A 22,819-nucleotide genomic window follows, 5' to 3' on the forward strand; every position below is an offset into this window, starting at 1 on the left:
ATTTAGGGAGGTGGAGAGAAGCGCAGAGGGTGGCATTCTCATTTAAGGCTACCCTTAAAGTTTAGAGCTACTCTTCCTAATTATTATTCTGGATTCTTCAATTTATGCCTCAGTGTTAAGGAATGACTGTTCTAAATACTGAAAAGCCATCAACAATATGTCACATGCCGTGGTATCATTTCATAGAAGATATTTGAGAAAGTCAGTAGAGAAATTTTTCAGATTTTCCTCACAAAAAGCAGATGATTATCCACCCACTACTGCCAGGCCTGCTCTAATGTAATTCTGAAAGGCCAGATTTATCCAGAGTGCAAAGGAAGTGGGCAGACACACAGCTGTTGTTTGAAGAATAGTACTGGTGTTGAGGTGAAAAATTACAATGGCTGAAGACCCGAAGGCCTTGAGGCCTTGGGGGCAGGGGGGGCGGGGGGAGTGGGGAAACAATTTAAGTCACATGGGTTAGCTTTGTTGGGAAACCATAGTGGTCAACCTTCTGTTACCCATTTGGATAGAACAGCTCCTATTTAAAGCCATGAGCCCACATTTGAATTTTATGCAAGGCAGAAGTCTTCTGGGCTTCTCTTTTTATGGAGAGCAAAGTCACCAGAAATGTAATTCAGAATATAAATCACAGGGTACGTGTATGTAAGGAAATGTCTACTTTAAAAGATCAGATTGTCTTCTGAAATAAAGAGCCTCTCCCGCTCTGCTTATCCAATCAAGCAGCTCCTTCTTAAAAACCAGGGTTTTCTAAGCCTTATTTTTCTAAATGTTTATTAAAAAAATTTTTTTTAATGTTTATTTCTTAGAGAAAGGAAGAAAGACATAGCACAAACAAAAAGGAGCAGAGAGAGAGGGAGACACAGAATCCAAAGCAGGCTCCAGGCTCCAAGCTGTCAGCACAGAACCCGATGTGGGGCTTGGACCCACGAGAGGTAAGATCATGACCTGAACCCAAGTCGGACACTCAGCCGACTGAGCCATCCAGACACCCCAATTTTTCTAAATGTTTAAAGGTAAATTCCTTCCCTTGTTTATTCTCACAGATTTTTAAATAAATCTAAATTCATTTTATAATGCACTGAGACAGAGCACATAAAACCCAAGGTCATATTACACAAATTCCAGCTTATCTACATTTTATACACGGAGGAACAATAGTTAAACGTTGTAACTTGGAACATTCTTTTTAAGACTTTACAAGAATGCAAACTTGTGTAAGAAAAGTCAGAAGTCACCCAAAGACTGCCATTCTGGGATAAGGTAAATTTTCTTTTCTCTCTCTCTTTCTCTCTCTTTGTGAATGCTTTACTATTTTCTCCCTCAGAATGTAAAGATTAAAGAAGAATGTTGTTTTGCAATGGGGCCTGACTGTAAGAAGCCTGGGCTGGGTTTGTTTTTCTGGAATTGGCTTTGTCCTCTGGCAAAACAAAATTTAAAAATGATAAATACACAGCTGCCACTGTGTCTTGGAAATAAACATTTCCAAAGCCTTTCAAACTTAAAAACTGCAAACTGATATGTTGCCCAAAGTGTTGTTCTTAAATTTTGCATGTGTGCTCCTCAGCCACCTCTTGTTTTCAGCGCTCTCTACAATGACTGAGCTGTCTGCTGAGATTAGGCAAGGCGATAACTGTGCCTAAGTCATAAACATATTTGGTTTAAAGTTTTCACACTTACTTGTTTTTTTTTGTTTTTTTAAAGAATAATATTTAAAAAGGGGTTAATGTAAGTTTTCTTGATGGGTGATAAATTGGAGTTAAATATATATAAATTAGATAAATTCAAATCATTAAATATCAGCTAAATAAGTAAATGAGTAAATGAATGAGCATACGCTGGTAAAAAAAGAAGACTAAATATGACATGGTCTTAGGTCTTAAGGAGCTTATAATAAAGAAAAGATATAAGTAAATGTTTAGTTATTAGTCAAAACAAGTGAAAAGATATGTGCTTATTGGTATTTACTTGAAGAGTCCTTTTATGACTATCCCAAATAATTTCTCTGAAGGTTCTGTGCATAATAAAGCAAAAGAAGAAACCCAACTCAATTATTTAAACCACCTTGTTAGATGAATGACTACATCGCATTAAAATGCTACTTTATAATGACAATCATTATAGCAGAAAAAAAACCCCAATAAAATAATACATACGGCTACTGGTACAATTAACCGTTTTCCCTTTGACACCATCAATCTCATGTCAAATACTTGTGTTTACTATATTCAGGTCTCCTTGCCATGAGATATGAACAAGAAAAAGAAGCTTTAGAGCAGTGTTGGTCCTCAAGGAGCTTGCAGTCTGGTTAGACAGAAAGAGAGGTTTTCTTCAGACAATGTAAGTATAAGAATCACAGAATTCCAAAGAAGGAACTGACTTGCAGCTAAAGTTTTCAGTATGTATAGCACTGGGAGAATATCGAAGGATTGACAGAATTTTGATGAGAGGGAGGGGTTGGATATTCAAGTGAGAGAATGCCAAGAATTGAGAGGCAAAGGCAAAAGTGGCAAAGAGCAGTTTTAGTGTAAAGGAATGTGTTATGTTAGACTCAAGAGTCCCTTCCTGTAGTTCCAGAAAGATAAGACCAGATGCCATGTTTAGGCCATATTATGAAAGTTTTAAATACAGGCTAGAGTTTGTAGTTTGTATTTTATTCAATAAGCACAAGTTTCATGGAAAGATTTTGAGCAAGCAAATGATGTTATCAAACATCAATTTAATAATGTTAGTTTAATAAGATGAATCTCACAGTGATACCCAAATCACCATTAATGGAGAAGAGACCATAGGCAAAAAATACTTAGGTAAGAGGCTGCGGCATTAAGGTAAGGATCACAATCCAGAATCAGGTGGAAGTTAGACATGGACAGACTATATTTGTGTGTGTGTGTGTGTGTGTGTGTTCATAGAGCACTTAGAATATTGTTATTAATGAATAATATAATAAAAACTTAAAAAGGTAAATTTATTGATAATCTTCATTGTGGGTGAGCAAACATTAGTGGAATGATTACTAAAAGTGTCCTATACAACACAACTACAGGAATTCTTTATCTGCATGATGTTATCATGAGTCTAGTCCAATTATACTCCTGTTCCATATGTAATTTTCCAAATAAGACATTCCATTGAGAGTTTAGTCCTAGGAAAACTTGGTGTACTTTTAAGGAACTGGAATATTTCCTTCCTTCTTCTCTTCCTATGAAGCTCAGAGAGTCTTCCCTGAATGCCTGTCGGCCCCAAACCAGGCTTTCAGTTTAACCACGGCAGCTGTGTTGATTTTAGACTGTAATCTCTGTTTTCTTCTTTGTTGCTAACTCTCCTCCCCTCCTGTGTCATTACTCTTCACTAATCTTACAGTCTTGGTTTCTCCTCTTCCCTCTGTAAGTGTCTCTAAATGGTTTTTCAAAGAGACAAAGGATAAGGACATTTAATATGTACCAGAGCTCTTCTCCCTCTGTCTCTAGCCTAGTTTTCTTCCCGAGCTCCAGCACAGCATTTCTACATCGTTTGTATTTTGCCCAGCCTCTAAACAGATGGCACCATCTAGTATCTCTCTTATGTCCTACCTCCAACGATATTCAAATGTGATCTTAGAGCCACAGCAGCAGCGCCACCTGGGAACTTTTCAGAAATGCAAATTCTCGAGGCTCACCCCAGAGCACTGAACCAGAGACTCTGGAGGTGGGTCCCAGCAATCTGTGTTTCAATTAGTCGCCCAAGAGATTCAGACACATGTTGAAGTTTGATAACCACTGCTCCAGAGAATGTGCTCTTTTTTCTCTCTCCCAGTCTACATGGTTCCCCAGCTCATGATGTCTCTCATCCATTCTGCATGTTTGCTCTGTTATCAGGGCAAATTCTTTATACACTTTTCAGAATAATTATAAATTCCTAAAGAAGCCTATCTGATTGGTGTAGCTAATTATTAGCCCCAGCACAGTTAGTATTTATGAGCACCCCACCTCAAGATCTGGTGGCCCAGGTCCTGCCAGCGGCCAGCTCAGCTAAAAAACAAAACAAAACAAAACTGAACCCAAACCAGACTAATACTGTTTTCCTGAGAAGATGGCAGCAGATAAGCCAGAAAGAGGACTGCTTCTGTCTAATAAATTAATCTTTAATTTAAACTGATGTATGCAGTATGTCTTCAGCAGAGGACTAGTGGGGATTTTTTTAGTTGGATAACCTGGATTTCAGGGTCCTTTTAGGAAAGACAAGAGACAACCATTACAGCTTGACACCGTTGGAAATAGAGGCAAGGAGGTCTCTCTGCTCTGATATTTGAAGACGGTTCAAGTTAGGGTTGAGATGAAAGGCCATATTATAAATTTTTTTTTTTATGTTTTATTTATTTCTCGGAGAGAGAGAGAGAGAGAGAGAGAGAGACAGCGTGAGCAGGGGAGGGTCAGAGAGAGAGGGAGTCACAGACTGAAACAGGCTCCAGGCTCTGAGCTGGCAGTCAGCACAGAGCCCGACGCGGGACCCGAACCCACGAACCGCGAGATCATGACCTAAGCGAAAGTCGGACGCTTAACCGACTAAGCCACCCAGGCGCCCCAAAAGGCCATATTATAAATTGTGACATGGACAAGGATCCAATTCACAAATTATACAGGTGTCATCCAATCTTAAAGGAAATGTATTACTAGATGCTTACATTAGTGTGTAGGTATACTATTCCCTTTCTTTATTTCTTAAATGAAGAAGCACTTTATAATTCCAATTGTAGTAATAACCTTAGAAATTAGTTTAAAGTCCTCAGGTTGCTTTGTAAGGGGCAACAAGTAGCAGGGAGGGAAGGGGTTTCAGTAGAAATCTCCTATTGAATTGAGGTAGAAAATAGAAGTGGGGGAGATTCTCAAAGTTTTGCATGGTAGCAAAATAAAGATAAAGAAACAGACAAATATTCCTGCAAAATAGATATGAGTTTCTAAGATTTATTCTATCATAATTTGAAAGATGTAGAGGGGCACCTGGGTGGCTCAGTTGGTTAAGTAGCTGACCTTGGCTCAGGTCATGATCTCACAGTTCACAAGTTTGAGTCTGGTGTTGGGCTCTGTATTGACAGCTCAGAGCCTGGAGCCTGCTTCAGATTTTGTGTCTGTCTCTCTCTGCCCCTCCCTCACTCATGCATGATCTCTCTCTCTCTCTCTCTCTTTCTCTCTAAAAAATAAATAAAAATTTTAAATATATGTATAAAAAAGAAAGATGTAGCTAATAACTGGGTCCAAGGCAATTTTGTTCTACATTTGATTAGGAATAAAAATAAAAACAAAACAACCAGAAAAAATATTTACTAGGCATCAATGCAATACTCAGTTCCTACCAGGAGTTTTTCTTTTTTTTTTTTTTTTAACCTACTTGAATAATCAAGGTTAATTTAACTTTTGGTATCTGAAGCAATACCCAAACTACAAGATAATAGATGGTTAAGTGCTAGATTACATTATCCTTGATGCACTTCTCTTTGTACACTCTTGGAATCTCATCTCTTCTGACTTTATCTAATAACTATGTAGGTCAGCATTTTTTAGTCTTGAGCAATGCAGAGAGACTGCAGCAAAAATTTCTTACATTCCCTCAGTATGGAATCAAAGTATTTTTATTTTTACTTTTTTACCAAAACATGTATCAATCTAAAAATAGGCACATGCCACTTAACCTTATGATTCTTAAACAACTATAAAAAACAAATCTACAACTCAAATACAGAAAAGCTATATAGCCAACAGCATTTAAACTAATTGAGGGGCATGGATAATGTTTTATTGAAGCAAAAATCATACTCTGAGCCTGAGCATGGTTTGGCTAAAGTATCGCTTTCTTTGGTGTCCACAGGTCTTTCTTACTATGAGTCGTGTGATGACTCAGCTCCCACCTCTTCATTCAAACCACTGTGAAACTATCCTTTATACACTTCCTGGGGGTTCTTTTTGTTTTGTTTTGTTTTGTTTTTTGTTTTTTAACCATGATTTGGACAAACACATCGTGTATTCACTCTGCTTGTAATATTTTCTGTTTGGCAAAGGTTAATAAGTGCTATGGATTGTCAACTTGAAATGCAAATGAAATGGTGAGAAATAAAATTTGAGGTGATTTGATGTACCCGAATTTTGTTTGGCTACTTTTAAAAGATTGTCATAGATTTGAAGATATGAAATCCTCATGAAAAGATATTTTAAAATCCTCATTAAAAACTGAGGGCAGCTGTGGAGGGCACAGCTGTGCCTACCAGTCCCCTAAAAGGAAGCATGTGGTGCCCCAGGCACCAAAAGCCAGCAACCACCTCTCGGTGCCTGTAGGGTTTGTTCAGCTGCAAAGAGCTGCCTAGTCCAAGGCCTCGTCCTCCACGGGTGCCCACATTTCAAGACCGATGGAGGCAGTGGTATTACAACTTGGCTATTTCAACTGAACAGGGACAACTCTTAAAGGGCCACATATGCTCCAGTTTCCCCATGGACTTGGCTGAGGCTTTGTTGGCCTGCACTGCAGTTCTATCTCGCCCTCCTGATACTGCTTTCCTCTCTTCTTCCATTAGTGATGATCCTTAATAAACACCCTGCAAGCCAAACTCCATCTTAGTGACTGTTAAGTAGAATCCAGTCCACAAGCACACTTGAGAATCTCCCTGAGGATCCCAGAAGAGTGAGAATACCTCTTCTGTAGCCCCGATTCATCTTGCATGGGTCTAGTTGCAAATTTCAGCTTTCAGTTGTATACTCCCACCAGTACTTGAAATCAATGGGTCCAAAGCTGACATGTAACTGATCTCTTGGGCTTGTGCCTCAGAGCAACTTGTGGGTTTCCCTCCCCTGTTTTATAATCTGTATAATGGCACTACCATTGTATTCCCACAGGATGAAAACTTGAGAGGGATTTTTCATTCTTCACACATCTTACTCTATACAGTATGTTATTCATGCTTCTTAGCACAGGAAGAACTTTACTCACTTCTCCAGGAATTCACTCCCCTCTAAACAAAGGATGCTGTTGAAATTATAATGGAGACATTCACTTTGCTCTCGGGATATCTATTCCCTTTAACAGTTTTCACTTTCCCTTCTCTTTGATTCTGTAAACTTTAAAATACACAACGATTTTTTTTTTTCTCATAAAGGATACGTGCGCAAAATTTCAACCCATATTCATCTACTTATTTTGGAATGCAATATGTTGGCTCGTCTGTCAAATACAAGAATGATGCTTTGAGAGGATGGCAGCAAGTGGCAAGGCCTTTACTTTTCCTCCCACAATTAAGATTACTGCAGCCGAGTCATTAATTTTTTTTATGTTTCAAATAAAACAACAAAATAATAAAATACAATTTTTTTCTTCTTTATCTTCTATATTGGCCTAAAGAGTAAAGAAAACCAAGTCTTGATAATAAATGCCAAAATGATAATTTTATAATATACAGACTAAAAACATGTAAATGCTACAGTTTAGAAGTCTATGAAAACATACATACTTTTGAAAGTAGTCAACTCATTGAAAGATACTGATGTTTAAAACTGAAGGTTGTGTTGTTAATTGAAAATGAGAAACTGAGATGTTTATGAGAGAGAAATTGTCAGGAAAGCAGTAGAACATTTCCTGCCCGTGGGTGCAATCTTGAGGATTTATGATGGCCATGATGAACCCAACAGCCATCACCACAGCACCGACAGGAAGCATGACACAGGCCATAATCTTATCTGAGTGTGTCCTCGGTTCTTCAGACAGTTTCAGATAACATGCTGATGGAATGATAAAAATTAGTGGAGCTGCACAAAGCACACCCTGCATATTGAAAACAAGAAATAATAATGTGTTACCGAATGAAGCATTCCTTGGACAGTTTTTAAAACACATTTATAAAATGTATTTGTCATTGTACACAATAAAGGTTTAATAGGTGTAGTAGAACCACACAAAGGAAGGAAAAATAATCCAAGAAAAACTTAGCAATAGGTTTTCCCCTTTCTGATGATGCATTTACAAATGACAACAATAAAATAATATAATAGTATATCAGACTAAGAAAAAAATGATCAGAAAATAATAATTTAGAAAATAAAACAGACGATACAACCAATTTCCGGCGAACTCTTGAAATGTCTCATATTTTCAGTCACATCTTTATACTCCTTATTTCAAATTACTGAGGACCTACTCTGCTGTTCAAATACGAGAGGTCTGTTTGTCGTTCGTGTCCAAGAAGACTACTGGGAGGTGTGCTGGGGAATTAGCTTTCCTCTTTTTTGACTTTGTATGAAAGTAGGTGCCCCTCGCTATGAAAAAAGGTAACTATTACCCCAAGGGCACTTAACATGAAAGAGCATTTCTAAATTCTCTTTCAAGTAAAACTAAACATGTTAATTACTCTAGAAAATTGCAGAACTAAATGACTATGACTCATTCACCCTCCCCCACATGAGCTTATGGGTAAGTCCAACCCGAGGGGGCATGTCAGATTGAAAATTATGGGGAGTAGTGTTGTCTACTATAAAAATACCAAGAGTTATTGGCTTAAAAGAAAAAAATACTTTCCCCTTGAGGCTACATTTGCACTAGACCCTTTACAAATGAAATAATGTTAAAATTTAATCCATTTTAGGCAATATAGACTTTTAAAATTATATTAAATATGAATTATATATTAAACAAAATGTAACACATATTCCTGATATAATAAATATAATCACATAACAAATGATATTCTCTTTAAAAACATTTTTTTAACATTTATTTATTTTGAGAGAGACAGAGCATGAGTGGGGGAGGGGCAGAGAGAGAGGGAGACACAGAATCTGAGGCAAGCTCCAGGCTCTAAGCTGTCAGCACAGAGCCAGAGGCGAGGCTCGAACCCACAAACTGTGAGATCATGACGTGAGCTGAAGTTGGATGCTTAACAGACTGAGCCACCCAGGCACCCCACAAATGATATTCTCTTAAGTCATAAAACACAACTTTTTAAAAACAGACACTTAATAGCAAATGTGATATTGGTTTAGAATTAAAAGCTAGGTTTCCTTAAATATGTTTTGCTACATTTGAAAAAGTTATAATGGAAATTTTTAAATATACAGAAAAGTAGAAAGAATAGTATAATGAAACCCTATACACCTATCACCTATGGTTTGAGAGCTTTTTGACATGATTTTGGCAGATTTACCCCAGGGAAAAATCACAGAAAACTGATTTTGAAGCTGGATGATGTAAAAACAGATTATACTTTAAAACAATTTTAGGGGCGCCTGGGTGGCTTAGTCGGTTAAGCATCCGACTTTCGCTTGGGTCATGATCTCACGGTTCGTGGGTTCGAGCCTCGCGTCGGGCTCTGTGCTGACTGCCAGTTCAGAGCCTGGAGCCTGTTTCAGTCTGTGACTCCCTCTCTCTCTGACCCTCCCCTGCTCGCGCTGTCTCTCTCTCTCTCTCCTAAAAATAAATAAAACATTAAAAAAAATAAAAAAATAAAACAATTTTAGAAGAAATATTTTCTCAATATTATCATTTACTAAAATTACTGTGTAACACTAAGTACCATCCTCATACCAGAAATATTACAACTATGATTCCAAAATTATAATTTTTTAAATCTTTTACAGAAACAGAAGTCCAGAGAAATGAAATGAGATGAGTCAGGCAGTATCTAAATATTTAAGGAATAAGAGGGACCACACTTCATGGAAAATGTGTCTACAGTCAGAGATATAAGAAAGAGAAAGGAGTGCCAAATTGTATTTTTTTTTTAATGTTTATATATTTATTCTGAGGGGGAGAGAGAGAGAGCAAGTGAGAGTGAACTGCGGAGGGGCAAAGGAAGATTGAGAGAGAGAGAGAGAGAGAGAGAGAGAGAGAGAGAGAGAGAATTCCAAGCAGGCTCCACACTCAGCACAGATCCCAAGGCAGGGCTCGATCTCACAAACCATGAGATTGTGACCTCAGTTGAAAGCAAGAGTTGGATCCTTAACCAGCTGGGCCCCCAGGTGCCCCCCAATTGTATTCTAATTTAAAATATAAGGACAATGTAATTTTGTCATTCATAGCACCTGCATAAAAATAAGTACCTACCGAGGTACACAGATTTAAAGAATTGGTTTTCATATGGCAAGAATTGAATGAATTATGGATCCCTTAGGCTGTATCATAACACTTTAAACTGACAGTGTTTTTTAAGTTATGAAAAATACTGTAGAACCCAGTCTGTGTTTATGATAATTACCCGTTTGATTTCTTTGAAAAAAATTTGAAAATGAAAAAGTAATTAAGATATAAATACAGGTATGTGGTATGGGGATGTGTATATGCATAGGGTCTCTTTTTACATGAACAAACGTGATGCTAATTCATCTGGAACTTCAGAGTGTTGAGAGTACTATCAGGATGAAAGCCATCACCAGCTGCTGCTAAGAAGCTGTCATCAGTCAGCATTTTGGGACTCTTCCAAAACTAACTTGCTGGGCAGTCCAAAGCAATGGGTGTTCTGTTTATGCTATAATTCTTAAGATTCGAGAAAGTAGCAATTAGTGGGAAAACTATATAGCTGATGTTTGTGCTGGAAGAAGTCCAGTTGGGTATCTTGTCTAGATAGCAGTTACTTTCTTAATATTTGGAAGCTCAGTCTTGCTAGAGATTGTTGTTAGGACCCAAGATCTTCAGTGGAATGATAGAGCAGTTCCATCTGTTCTATTCCCTGTAAATTCGTCCTGCTTATTTGATCTATTTAATATTGCTTTGTGTGAGATATACACCGCTGGCTTTGGAATAATCTTTGGAACTGCTTGACAGGATGTGAATATCATAACTGTTCGTTAAAGGGACAAGCGGGCATCTGGATAGCTCACTGGTTATGCATCTGACTTTTGATTTCAGCTCAGGTCATGATCTCATGGTTAGTCAGTTGGAGCCCCATGTTGGGCTCTGTGCTGATAGCATGGAGTCTGGTTGGGATTCGGTCTTTCTCTGCCCATCCCCTGCTTGTGCTTGCCCTCTCTCTCTCTCTACATAAATAAACATTAATTTTTTTTAAGGTACAATAAGATAAAGCCTTATTTATAAAGGCAGGACAGCACTATCCTTTGATAATAACACTGTTGATGCCAGGGCATTCTGCCGTTTGCTATAAGGAAATGATAGAAGGTGTCGAAGATTTTCACTGGCAATTCGAATTGGAAAAGTATCTGAATTCTCCTACCAGAATAGAAACCTCTCAGATGATGCAAGGAAGCTGAAAATGAAACAAAAAAAATGCTTATACATCTTCTGAATTTCTACTTTATAAGCAATTTGGACTCATGAAATGTATTCCTATACCTTAAAGAGAAATTCTCTCTAGCTCAGGAGATCTTTGGCAGCTTGGACTATGCCTCACTCACCCTGATGACCAAATCTCTCTGTGTTGGCTCTCACTGGGTAATTGCCTTGCTTTCTTCTCTCTACTTTAAGCTGTACACAATGCGTGTTGGGCTGGTTACTCTGGCCACAGGCCTCAGCTGCTTCATCTCTTCTCTTTGTACTGCTGCAAGTTAGAAGCCCATAGGGCCCAATTACTGCAGATACCTCTTTTCTCTAATAGCAACATTAGAGCCAAGATGCTGGATTCTTGTTACTAAGAATGGGACTTATATGTACTTTATTTGCTTCTAAAATGAATCCTTTAAAATTGAGGGTGCATTTCCTTTGGAAATATGTCATTATTGTCTACTGCCATGAAAACAATGTAATAAAAGGGAAGCTAAGCTCTAAATAGGGTTTTGCTTTTTATTAAATAACTAATATAACCCCAAATAATTTATCCTCTATTATTTTATAGTAATAGCATTTCCCTAAATTTGCAAACCGAAGATCTGATTCTATTACATATCTCATCAGTGAAGATCATTAGTCTACTTAGTGATGATTCAGAAGCCACAGTAGAAATTTTTTTTGAATTCTTAAAGTACAATTATTAACTAAGATAAAAGCTATTAGCTAAAAATTAATTTAGAGGAAAACTTTCAGTTCCATTTTATTTCATCTCCTGGTATTTACTTTACCCCATTATTAAAGTCTAACCATATATATATTATGGATTACTCTTAATTTCACTTATAGGTAAATTCAATGCATAGGTTTTTAACTTAAAAAATGGATACAGAAATGAACTTACTGATTTTACATAATTTAAAGGAAATTAAAAAAAGAAACCTGGGCTACAGGGTCTGAAAGCCTGTGTTCAAATCTACATTCTGCCACTTACAACTAGTGTGAACTATTTTAAAAAAACAGTTTTTTCAATGTTTATTTTTTGAGAGAGAGAGACAGACAGAGCGCCAATGGGGGAGGGGCAGAGAGAGAGGGAGACACAGAATCCTAAGCAGGCTCCAGGCTTTGAGCTGTCAGCACAGAACTCAATGCAGAGCTCGAACTCACAGCCTGCGAGATCATGACCTAAGCTGAAGTCAGACACCAAACTGACTAAGCCACCCAGGCACCCCTGAACTATTTAATCACTCTGTGCCTCAGTTTCTTCATCTGTAAAACTAATACAGATCCAGGAAGATAATGCATGCAAAACGCTTGGTACAGAGTAAATACTCACTACATGTTAGCTCACACTATCATTGGGGAGTAGAACACAGCATGCTTGAGGCACTTCTCAAGTGTGGCATGATCCAGCCTACATTAGTTATTGAGAGAAATAACGCCTCATCTGGCTCTATTAAACGTGTCAAATGTCCACACAGAAGGGAATTGAGTAAAGACCTGAACATGTTCTGCACGTCAAAAGCCTTTTGTCGATTGAAAAAACATAGTCTCAGGTGATCTGTAAAAGAATGGAGATCCTCGACTTTATTACATTCTCACAAAATGCTTTATTTCTTTTGTCCATCTCAGCTTTTCTTTTTAAAAACTTTTTAATTTAAATTTCAGTTAGCAGAGTGTGATATTAATTTCAGGTGTACAATATAGTGATTCACACTTCCATACATCACAAGTTCTCATTATAATAAGTGCCCTCATTAATCTCCATCACCTATTTAACCCAATTCCCTGTCCATCTCCCCTATTTTGAAGAACCTGCATACTATTTTCCAGAGTGGCTGTACCAGTTTCCACCAACAGTGCCAGAGGGTTCCCCTTTCTGCATCTTCTCTCCAGCAACTGTTGTTTCCTGTGTTGTTAATTTTAGCCATTCTGACAACTGTGAGGTAATATCTCATTGTAGTTTTGATTTGTTTTTCCCTGATGATCAGTGATGTTGAGCATCTTTTCATGTGTCTGTTGGCCATCATTTATATGTCTTCTGCCCATTTTTTAAATAGGATTATTCATTTTTTGGGTGTTGAGGTTTGTAGGTTCTTTATATGTGTTGGATATGAACCCTCTATCAGATATGTCATTTGCAAATATTTTCTCCCATTCTGTAGGTTGCCTTTTAGTTTTGTTGATTGTTCCCTTTGCTGTGAAGAAGCATTTTATTTTGATGTAGTCCCAATGGTTTATTTTTGCTTCTGTTTCCATTGCCTCAGGAGACATATTTGTTTTATTTTATTTTTAATTTTTAATGTTTTATTTATTTCTAGGAGAGAGAGAGAGACAGTGTGAGCAGGGGAGGGTCAGAGAGAGAGGGAGTCACAGACTGAAACAGGCTCCAGGCTCTGAGCTGGCAGTCAGCACAGAGCCCGACGCGGGGCTCGAACCCACGAACTGCGAGATCATGACCTAAGCGAAAGTCGGACGCTTAACCGACTAAGCCACCCAGGCGCCCCTCAGGAGACATATTTAGAAAGAAGTTGGTATGGGCAGTGTCCAATAGGCTACCGCCTGTGTTCCCCTCTAGGATTTTTATGGTTTCAAGTCTCACATTTAGATCTTTAATCCAACATGGACTTATTTTTGTGTTTGGTATAAGAAAGTGGTCCAGCTTCATTCTTCTGCATGTTGCTGTCCAGTTTTCCCAACAGCATTGGTTGAAGAGATTATTCCTTTTCCCGCTGGGTATTCTTTCCTGTTTTGTCAAAGATTAATTGACTATATAGTTGTGGGTTCATTTCTTTAAAACTAGTGTAATTGTCTTGGGTTATTAAATCATAACAGACAACTTCACACTCTTCTTTAACTGTCTTTTTATGAATAACTAGATGACCAGATTTTTAAAAAACTAAAGATCTAGAATCATGCTTTAAATTTTTAAAAAGTTTTCCAAAACCAGGCCAGACCTTGACTTTATAACAGACATTCACCCAATATTCTTATCTGATTATTCTACCACACTGAATTCTGTATTAACTGCAAAAAATTTTCAACATAAATACAATAGGGACCCTTTCATGTAATTAAGTGTTCACAATTTTATTGTGCAAGTGTCAGAGAGATAAGCAATTAACATAAAGTATGGTTAAATTTACAAAAAATATCATTACTAAAAAATAAGTCATATATATATGCTTGCTTAACTTAAAGGGAATAGTTAGGCTTTCAACATGTAGCGAGTGACCAGGCAGTTGATAAACATACCCAAATCCTACAATATTAAAAAGGTCCACGCACAATCAAATATGAGCTCAAATGAGACATCTAGCAAAGTAAGAGAAAACAGAGCTGGGGATCGTTCTGTTGATCCTATCCTCAATACAGATGAAATATTACTGTCACTGTCAATACCAACCTTATTTTGGTAACATTTAATATCCTGGTGCTATGCTAAGGAATACCTCTTCTGTTCAGGAACATTTGTGGAAATGGTTCCTGATCTGTGGTCCCAAGGGGCAGTAGCCCATGCAGTAATATGAGCACTGTGTTCTTAGCACTATGCCATATGTTGTGGAGGATGGATGAAATAGCCAAGTATCATTCTTGTCTTCAAAGACTTATTCTATGGTAAGGAAGGAAAGCTTACGCACAGTTCAAACAATACATGATACGTGATAGCAATATACAAATCAAGTTAGTTCCTTAAGATAGTAGTCATCCACTTACATAGACCATAGTTCAAGATTAGAACCTGAAATGATTTTGAATGAACCTACGAGCCTTTGGTCTATGCAAAATTGGGAAGTAGGTGAGAGTTACCTTTTTAAAAAAATTTTAATGTTTATTTTTGAGAGAGAGACAAAGCATAAACAGGGGTGGGGCAGAGAGAGAGGAAGAAACAGAATCTGAAGGAGGCTACAGCCTCCCATCTGTCAGTACAGAGCCCAACGTGGAGCTCGAACCCATGAACCAAGAGATCATGACCTGAGCTAAAGTTAGACACTCAACCGAGTGAGCCACCCAGGTGCCCCAAAAGTTACTTTTGCTATTGTGTATCTCTCCTATGAGCTTTTTTCCATTGCTGGTGGAATAGATGATTCTCCAGGCTCCTGTGGTTTTGAGAAGCTGACTACTCCCTACTTTTCATATAGTCTGCTACAAGAACGTTCCCAATAGTGCATTATTGACTGAATCCTCCACTGTTTGTCTGTAACATCAAATCCAAATGCCATTTGGAGGGAACAGTGTCTTGCACACAGACAATAATGCCTTCATCTATCCCTCAACTCTCAACAAAGTGAGTAAATAATGACCTGGGATTCTATCCGTAAAAGTCTGCCCTCCCTGTGGTACAAGTGATGGGATTCTGAGCAGAAATTCCATAAAGATTGTAGAAGAGGAAGAGTAATGACTCTAACGTGGTAGATCCATTTCTATTCATTTCTCATCAATGGCATCACTGTCCCAGCTGCACAAAGTAGAACCAATGAGTCATTCTTGATGTGTCCCTCTATCCCTCTTTGTCACCAAATCCTGTCAATCTTTTCTCACAAATGTTTTCTGGGAACCCATCTACTTTCCTTTCTCTTCTTCATGACTTCTATAGTAGCTGAACTTTTCATGTTGAATTTTGAGATTGTATGCTCCATGAAAGCATGGATCCTTTCTGACCTCCTCCCATCATTGTATTTCAATTATATAGGAATAATATATATTTGATCAACAAATACATGAACTAGAATTTGCACTAGACCTTAAATCTTTGTAAGATTTGGACAGAAATGAGAGGAAAATTATAAGAAAGAATAAATATAAGCCAAGGGATAAAAGAAAATTAATATGGCTTACTCAGAGGCTAAAAATAAGACTGACTAGAGCTAAGGGTAGATTTGGGGAAGAAAATGATAAATAAATTTCCACAAAAGGCATGGGGTCAGATTACAGAGGCAACAGGTTTATGCTTGCTCTGGTAGGAAACTAGAGATTTTTAAGCATTATTATGATACACTGGAAGCAGAACTTAAATACATGCCAGTTGAAGCAAAAAAAAAAAAAACAGTATTAATTCAGATGTGGTATGACAAGCACATAGATTTGGAAGACAGCAGTATAGATTACAAGGGAAAGATCTAGAGAAGGAAAAAAAATATGTTAAAGAAAAAGAACTTAGGCTGTAGTAAGTGAATATGGGGTATAACTCTCTTCATTCATTCATATTTAATGAATCTCTCTAGACCTACTTTTATTTAACAAGGGAACTTCCAGATCCACTTAATATATAGTTATTTTTAGTAATATTTTTTAAATGTTAATTTATTTTTGAGAGAGAGAGAGAATGTGAGAGAGCAAGTGAAAGGTAGAGAGAGAGTATAGGAGAGAAAGAATCCCAAGTAGGCTCTGCACTGTCAGCGCAGAGCCGGATGTGGGGCTCGAACTCATGAACCATGAGATCATGTCCTGAACCAAAGTCAGATGCTCAACTAACTGAGCCACCCAGGTGCTCCTAGTAATATTTATGTATTATAGAAAATAAAATATGAAGGGTGCTTGGGTGGCTTAATTGGTTAAGCATCTGATTCTTGATATCAACTCAGGTCAGGATCTTACCACCGTCGGATGGAGCCCTGTGTCAGGCTCCATGTGGAGTCGGTTTGGGATTCTTTCTCTGTATCTGTCTGTGTTTCTGCCCTGCTCATTCTCTCTCTCTCTCTCTCTCTGTCTCTCTCACCCTCTCAAAATAAATAAATAAACATTAAAAAAAAAAAAGAAAAGAAAATATGAAAAAGTGCTCCAAACCAGGATGTCTCAACCTCAGCACTACTACATTTTAGATTGGGTAAATCTTTATGATGGGGGCCGTCCTGTGCGCCGTGGAGTCTCGGGCAGCATCCCTAGACTTTGCTCAATAGTTGCCAGTGGCACCCACACACCCAACTATGATAACCAAAAATGTCTGCTGGGTAAGGCAAAATTTCTCCCACTGGAGAACTACTGCTCTAACAGTATATAGTCCTATAGGAGCACCTGGGTGGCTCAGTCATCTGAGCTTGATTACCATCTGATGACTTGATTTCAGCTCAGGTCATGACTTCATGGTTTGTGAGTTCAAGCCCCACATCAGGCTCTGTGCTGGCAGCATAGGTTTCTCTCTCCCTCTCTCTCTGCACCTCCCCCTTCTCTCTCTCAAAATAAAATTTAAAAAAATAAGCATTTTAAAAAGTATGTAGTTCTATAAAGTATACAATATCATCACTGTAATATTTATTGTAACTAACACATTTTCATTCCATTTCAGAAAGTGATACTTTTGTTAAAGAAAATACAACCTTTGTTAAATATAAACAGTATTTTTAAGGAGATTTTTATCTTTAGGATAAGAGGTGTAAATTTTAATTGTACTTACGTTGAGCTCTAAAACTCTTCCAAGGCAATCAATCAGCAATGACACAAGCATGGCTATGGTAATGATAACCACTGTTACAATAATGTGGAAGACCAACGAAAGATTCCCACCAAAAAACACATTGGCAATTACCTGCCAAATAAACACATTATTTAGAGAGGGGTTCTCAGAGGCATGCAGGACTTATTCAGAAAGTATATCATATTATAGCACTTAGGACTATATAAAACACTACCAATAAGGCAACAGATCTTAAGCCAGATGAATGTCTTATATTTTCCAAAGTACTGACACACATACACATTTCAATAACAAACATTCTTTGTTGAATTATTAGACAGGAAGTGGGTTATATTACAGACTCAGAATATGGTACATAATGCATGAAAAACCCTATTTCTTAAGTGTAAGAATGATCTTGGCATGTTACCTTAAAAGGTATACGATCCAACAAGGCTGCCACTCATAGAAAGTACACTTGCTATTTTAGATCATCTGAATGAAAGGAGATTGGAGAGATCCAACCAATCTAATAAAAAGCAAATAGTGATCCATTTATGACTGGATAAAAAAAAATCAAATAGAATTTAGAACTAGAAAGAGCTTTAGTTGCCTAGATCCACCTTTCTCAGAGTAATTGGCTCTACAGCAATTCTGAAATATGCTTGTCCAACCTTGGCTTGAGATAGGGCTTGAAACATGGGTAGGGTTTAGAGCAGAATTACAGACTGAGGGAACAGTGTAAAAAGAGCAAAAGAGGTAAGAAGGACAGGAATGATACCTGTGGAAGACAAGGAGGAGAAAGTTTGAATAGGGTTGACTCTGTGCAAGAGAACCCCTGAGACAAGAGTTGAAAATGGTAGAAGGTCAGATGCTAGAAATTCTTAATGAGGCCAACACTCCCAGCTGTACTAAGTAATATTCCTGGATAAGTAACATTCCCTGCAGACTGGATACTGCCATCACTCTGCTAATAATCAATGGAGATACTAATAACTGTTACTTACTTATGGTTTTACAATTGGTAATGCTTTTCCAGATATTTAAAATTCATTCTTGTAGATGCCTCTGACATAAGATTGTAAGAGTAGAAAGTCACTGAGTGGAGCAGGTTAGCAAGAGACATTCATTAGGGGTCTGGGCAGGCTTTCTGGCACCCTTTTGTGCGGTTGGCTACTTTACCTATGAATAGAAATGTTTTTGACTATGTTTATGCTAACTGTGTGTGTGTGTGTGTGTGTGTGTGTAGATAGGGGAGAGAGAAAAAGGAAGTGAATGAGTGAAGTGTATTTGAGGTTCCTCTGCCTAGTATTTGCTACCATGAGAGATCTTGATTTAGTTCTGTCTTCCTGTCATGGCAGCTAGAGAGGAAATACAGGTCCCAAGTACCGAAGACATAAGCTGTGCAGGTGGAGTGACTCAGATGGTCCATTAGCAGTTCACCAGAAACCACACGAGAATACACCATCTGTTACTGCTGATCTAGAGATCAGATTTGAACCCAAAGTACTGGGCAGAAGCTAAAATAAAACCATTTCCTGCATCCAACAACAGCAAATACTTTACAGGTTCTTAGATTTAAAAAATCTTCATAAAAGTAAAGTTCAGTCTACTTCCTTCTTATTTTCAAGATAGAGAACTGGCCTGTGATTTACACATTTGTCAGTGAGGACAAGTACTAATTGTAAAAGACATACATAGTGCTGACTATTTCCTTATTCCATTTTGCTGAGCGGTTCCTTACCCCAGCATAGGCATAAGGTAAGCACTGGTCTTCCTCTACCACAGCCGATTAGTTAGTGCATTTAAAGCTCTGTGGTGTTTAGGCATTTCACTTCACACATTAGACCCATTCACATGGCACACTGTGTCAACAGCCTCTAGGAATAGATCCTAAAACTAAGCCCTTTTCAGTGTGATTGCTGAAAGAACCACTGTGAAGCAGGATCATGTTTTTCTGCTGACTGGTAGAGCGGATTTTTCACTGACTGTATAAGGGATTCCCAACAAGCCATGTTATCCAATTTTACACAAAAAGAGTGAGTTCTTTTTCACTTAATCATCCTTCACAAATCCACATATATATATGGATTTGTGACATATACAGCACAAATACATCACAAATCCATATACATGTAATGTACCATCTCTATTGTTTTACATAGTGTAAAAATAGAGATAAATATATTTGTACAAATATATAAATGAAATATATCTGTAAAACTAATGGCTTAAATTGATTTTGGTTTTCTATGCACAGTAAGATATTTTAGTTTTTTAAAACTAACAAAACTGATCAAAATCTGTTCCAAGGTGCCCTCAATACGTGTTGACTTCTGAAACAATCTTAGCAAAAGGACAATTTTGTAAAACACGTTTTAAAACTCAGTATTTAATTTCTTTTTAAGAAAAAACAACTTAGTTTGGCCTTATTAAAGGCTGGCATTCATTTTGGAATGCAGTTGTATAAATATTTATACATATCCTAATATAAACTAAACCACCAAATGTGATCTTCAAATCCAACTTTTGAAAAAAATAACTTGTAAACATTTGAATATAAATTTCTCTTTACACTGGTTGAAAAAGAACATTTTATAAATTATATTCCTTGTCATGCACTTGCAAATTTGCAGAATTAAATTATTTACAAACCTTCCTGAATTAAATGTAGTTGAAGGATCAACCAGATAAAGTGTTGGAAAGGAATTGTGCTTACCTCTCTAGTCACAAAGCATTCAATTGGGTATGTTAAAATGACAGTAACTCCATAACAAAACCTTCCAAACGTTACCAGGTCGTCATTTCTGCAATAGTTTTCAAATAAGTCTCCTAAAGAATAATAGAAAATAGATTTATTTCAACTGAATGTTTGAGATAAACACCTAACAAATCAGATATTAGCTATTTGTTATCTAAGTGAAACTACAGAAACTTCATTTAATCAATGGAACAGACTACAAAGGCTAAATATAGCATTTTTGCATTTAGTAACTCTAAAATCATTGACTGATATTAAAACTACTACCTGTGCCAACCTGAAGATGAATGTATCACTAATAGTTTTTCTCTTACTCTCAATGTTTGTTTTTAGTAGATCTGCCTTAAAATTGTATCAACTTCTGAAAAATACTTTTATCTATTGTCTCCTGACACCTGAATCAACTCCCTAAATTCTTGTACACTAGTTGTATAAACTTGCTTCTGGTCTTTGTTTCTGATAAATAAGTGACTTCGTTATTAAAAAAAAAAAAAAAGTCTGTTAAAATAAACAAATTTCCTTTTGAAATGCTATTCTTAGATCAAGGGCAGTCCTTAAAGGAAGAGTAGACCAGTACATCTGGGGAGCTGAATTTCCTGTAGATTGCACTATAGGGTTCAATCACAAACCCCCAGCCACAGCAAGAATTTACCTTTCATGGTATCTGATGAACCCCAGTATAAGTGCACTGATTTAAAAGTGTGAAAATATGGTTATTTCTGAGGAGAAGCATTATATTTAATTAGTTCCATACTAGACAATGGACATGTACACCTTGAACCAATTCTTTTTTAAAAATCTTTTAATGTTTATTTTTGCAAGAAAGAGGGGGGCAGTTCGGGAGAGGGGCAAAGAGAGAGAGACACACACAGAATCTGAAGTGGGCTCCAGGCTCTGATCTATTAGCACAAAACCCAATGTGGGTCTTGAACTCACGAACTGTGAGACATGGCCAGAACCAAAGTCAGACGCTTAACTGACTACGCCCCTCAGGAACCCCAAACAAATTCTTATTTAGAGACTATATTTTCTCAGACATCTATGAAGAAATAGAGGGAGCTAATGGGGGCCCAGAAGTCGTGGGGGCAAAAAGCTTCCCAATACAAACAATACTTGGGCCTGTGTATTTCCTAAATATAACATGCTTACATTTTAAAATTTTGGTCACATTTTCCAGACTGAATAGAAAATCCGATATAAAGTCACACACTCCTATTCTGTTTAAATAGAAAACAAAACTATAGTTCTGTCCTTTTTTTTTCTTTAAAAAGCTAAATAACCTGTCTCTGTCAAGACTCTAATGACTCTCTGCCCCTCCTCCTATCTATTAGAACAAATGTACATTACTTTCTAGTGTCCTTTCGGGCAGAAGGGATGAAACCACAAAAGAGTGGTGGCAGAGACTTGTTTCAAGGTTGACTGAAAAGAATCTACCATTCTGAGAAAAGAGGACTGAAGGCCCCTCTTCACTAACCTTCGCTAAAAAATGGGTCCTGCACCTTTTCAAAAGTGCCTAGCAATGTCAACAACAACCTGGAGTCCTTACTGCCTCACAAGGTGAAATTTATCTACTAAAAGGGAAAAGAAAAAGAAGCATGCAGTATGCACAGATAAGACCAGATTTGCCTAAAATGAAACAGCCTGAAGGAACAATGTCAGCTTATTCCAGCTCGAGTATATTTTCGGGAATTATAGCTAGGTTAAAAAAAACACAAAAACCCAGTCCCAAACCAACCTGTCAGCTTTGTTATATAAAGATTTAATTATATCTAAGCAATTACCACTGATAACAACATTAGGAAGGTGTGACTAAGAAAAAGGATTTATGTCTTACAGAGAAGGCATTTAAAAACCAAGGTTTCATACAGACTGGAGCCTACAGGCCATTCACCTTGGCAAATGATGTAGCAATAGTGATCTATGGCAGTGTTCTGAAACACGATTTTTATCAAGATGTTCAAGATCACTTTGTTACTGCAGTCTCATGGCACATGCATATATTACATTTTTGATGGCATTGGAATTATGCTAACCACTTTGTTTTGAAGGCATTTTTACTTTTTTATTTGAAAAATCTCTGCCTATAATCATAGTCACCAGTAACCTCTATTTGAAACAATGCACCATTCATTCAAGACTACCTAGTGTCATCTGACAACTAAGCGAAGAGGGACTGGAGGATAAGAGACAGCTTTTAATGGGTCACACTTGACCAAAATGGGGTAGTCAGCAAGAGAGAATGGAAAGAAAATTGGACTGGGAGTCAGGAAACTTGTTTTCTACTTTGTCACCATCCAGCTTGGGCAAGTTCCTTCACCTCTTTGTGTTCTAAGCAGGGGGTAAAACTAGTTATTCCACTTGCCTTCATAAGGTTGTTTCAAGGTCAAATGAGATAATAGACCTGCAAAAGCTGTGACATGTTTGAATCACAG

The 22,819-nt window shown here is 37.4% G+C and overlaps 1 protein-coding gene and 1 long non-coding RNA gene across 3 annotated transcripts in view; one reads left to right on the forward strand and one right to left on the reverse strand.

Annotated features, from left to right (window-relative positions):
- Positions 1-815: 815 nt before the first annotated feature.
- LOC144225545 (uncharacterized) lies at positions 816-7,145 on the forward strand. 2 transcript variants are annotated; one of them, XR_013333339.1, is made up of 4 exons: positions 816-935; positions 1,195-1,263; positions 2,233-2,340; positions 7,124-7,145. It is a non-coding gene; the product is annotated as an uncharacterized LOC144225545 (long non-coding RNA). The 2 variants fall into 2 exon arrangements; XR_013333340.1 differs by lacking the exon at positions 7,124-7,145 and adding an exon at positions 5,845-5,938.
- A 346-nt stretch (positions 7,146-7,491) lies between these two features.
- The window catches only part of SLC38A11 (solute carrier family 38 member 11), a 51,107-nt gene continuing 35,779 nt past the window's right edge, over positions 7,492-22,819 (reverse strand). The window contains exons 9-11 of the mRNA XM_077756768.1: positions 20,346-20,458; positions 17,627-17,758; positions 7,492-7,785 (exon numbers count right to left, since the gene is read on the reverse strand). Coding sequence (XP_077612894.1) covers positions 7,492-7,785; positions 17,627-17,758; positions 20,346-20,458 — 539 coding nt within the window. The remainder of the gene's footprint in view (positions 7,786-17,626; positions 17,759-20,345; positions 20,459-22,819) is intronic.

Source organism: Crocuta crocuta, unplaced genomic scaffold (assembly GCF_008692635.1).
Source record: "Crocuta crocuta isolate KB4526 unplaced genomic scaffold, BGI_CrCroc_1.0 scaffold359, whole genome shotgun sequence".
Taxonomy (NCBI): domain Eukaryota; kingdom Metazoa; phylum Chordata; class Mammalia; order Carnivora; family Hyaenidae; genus Crocuta; species Crocuta crocuta.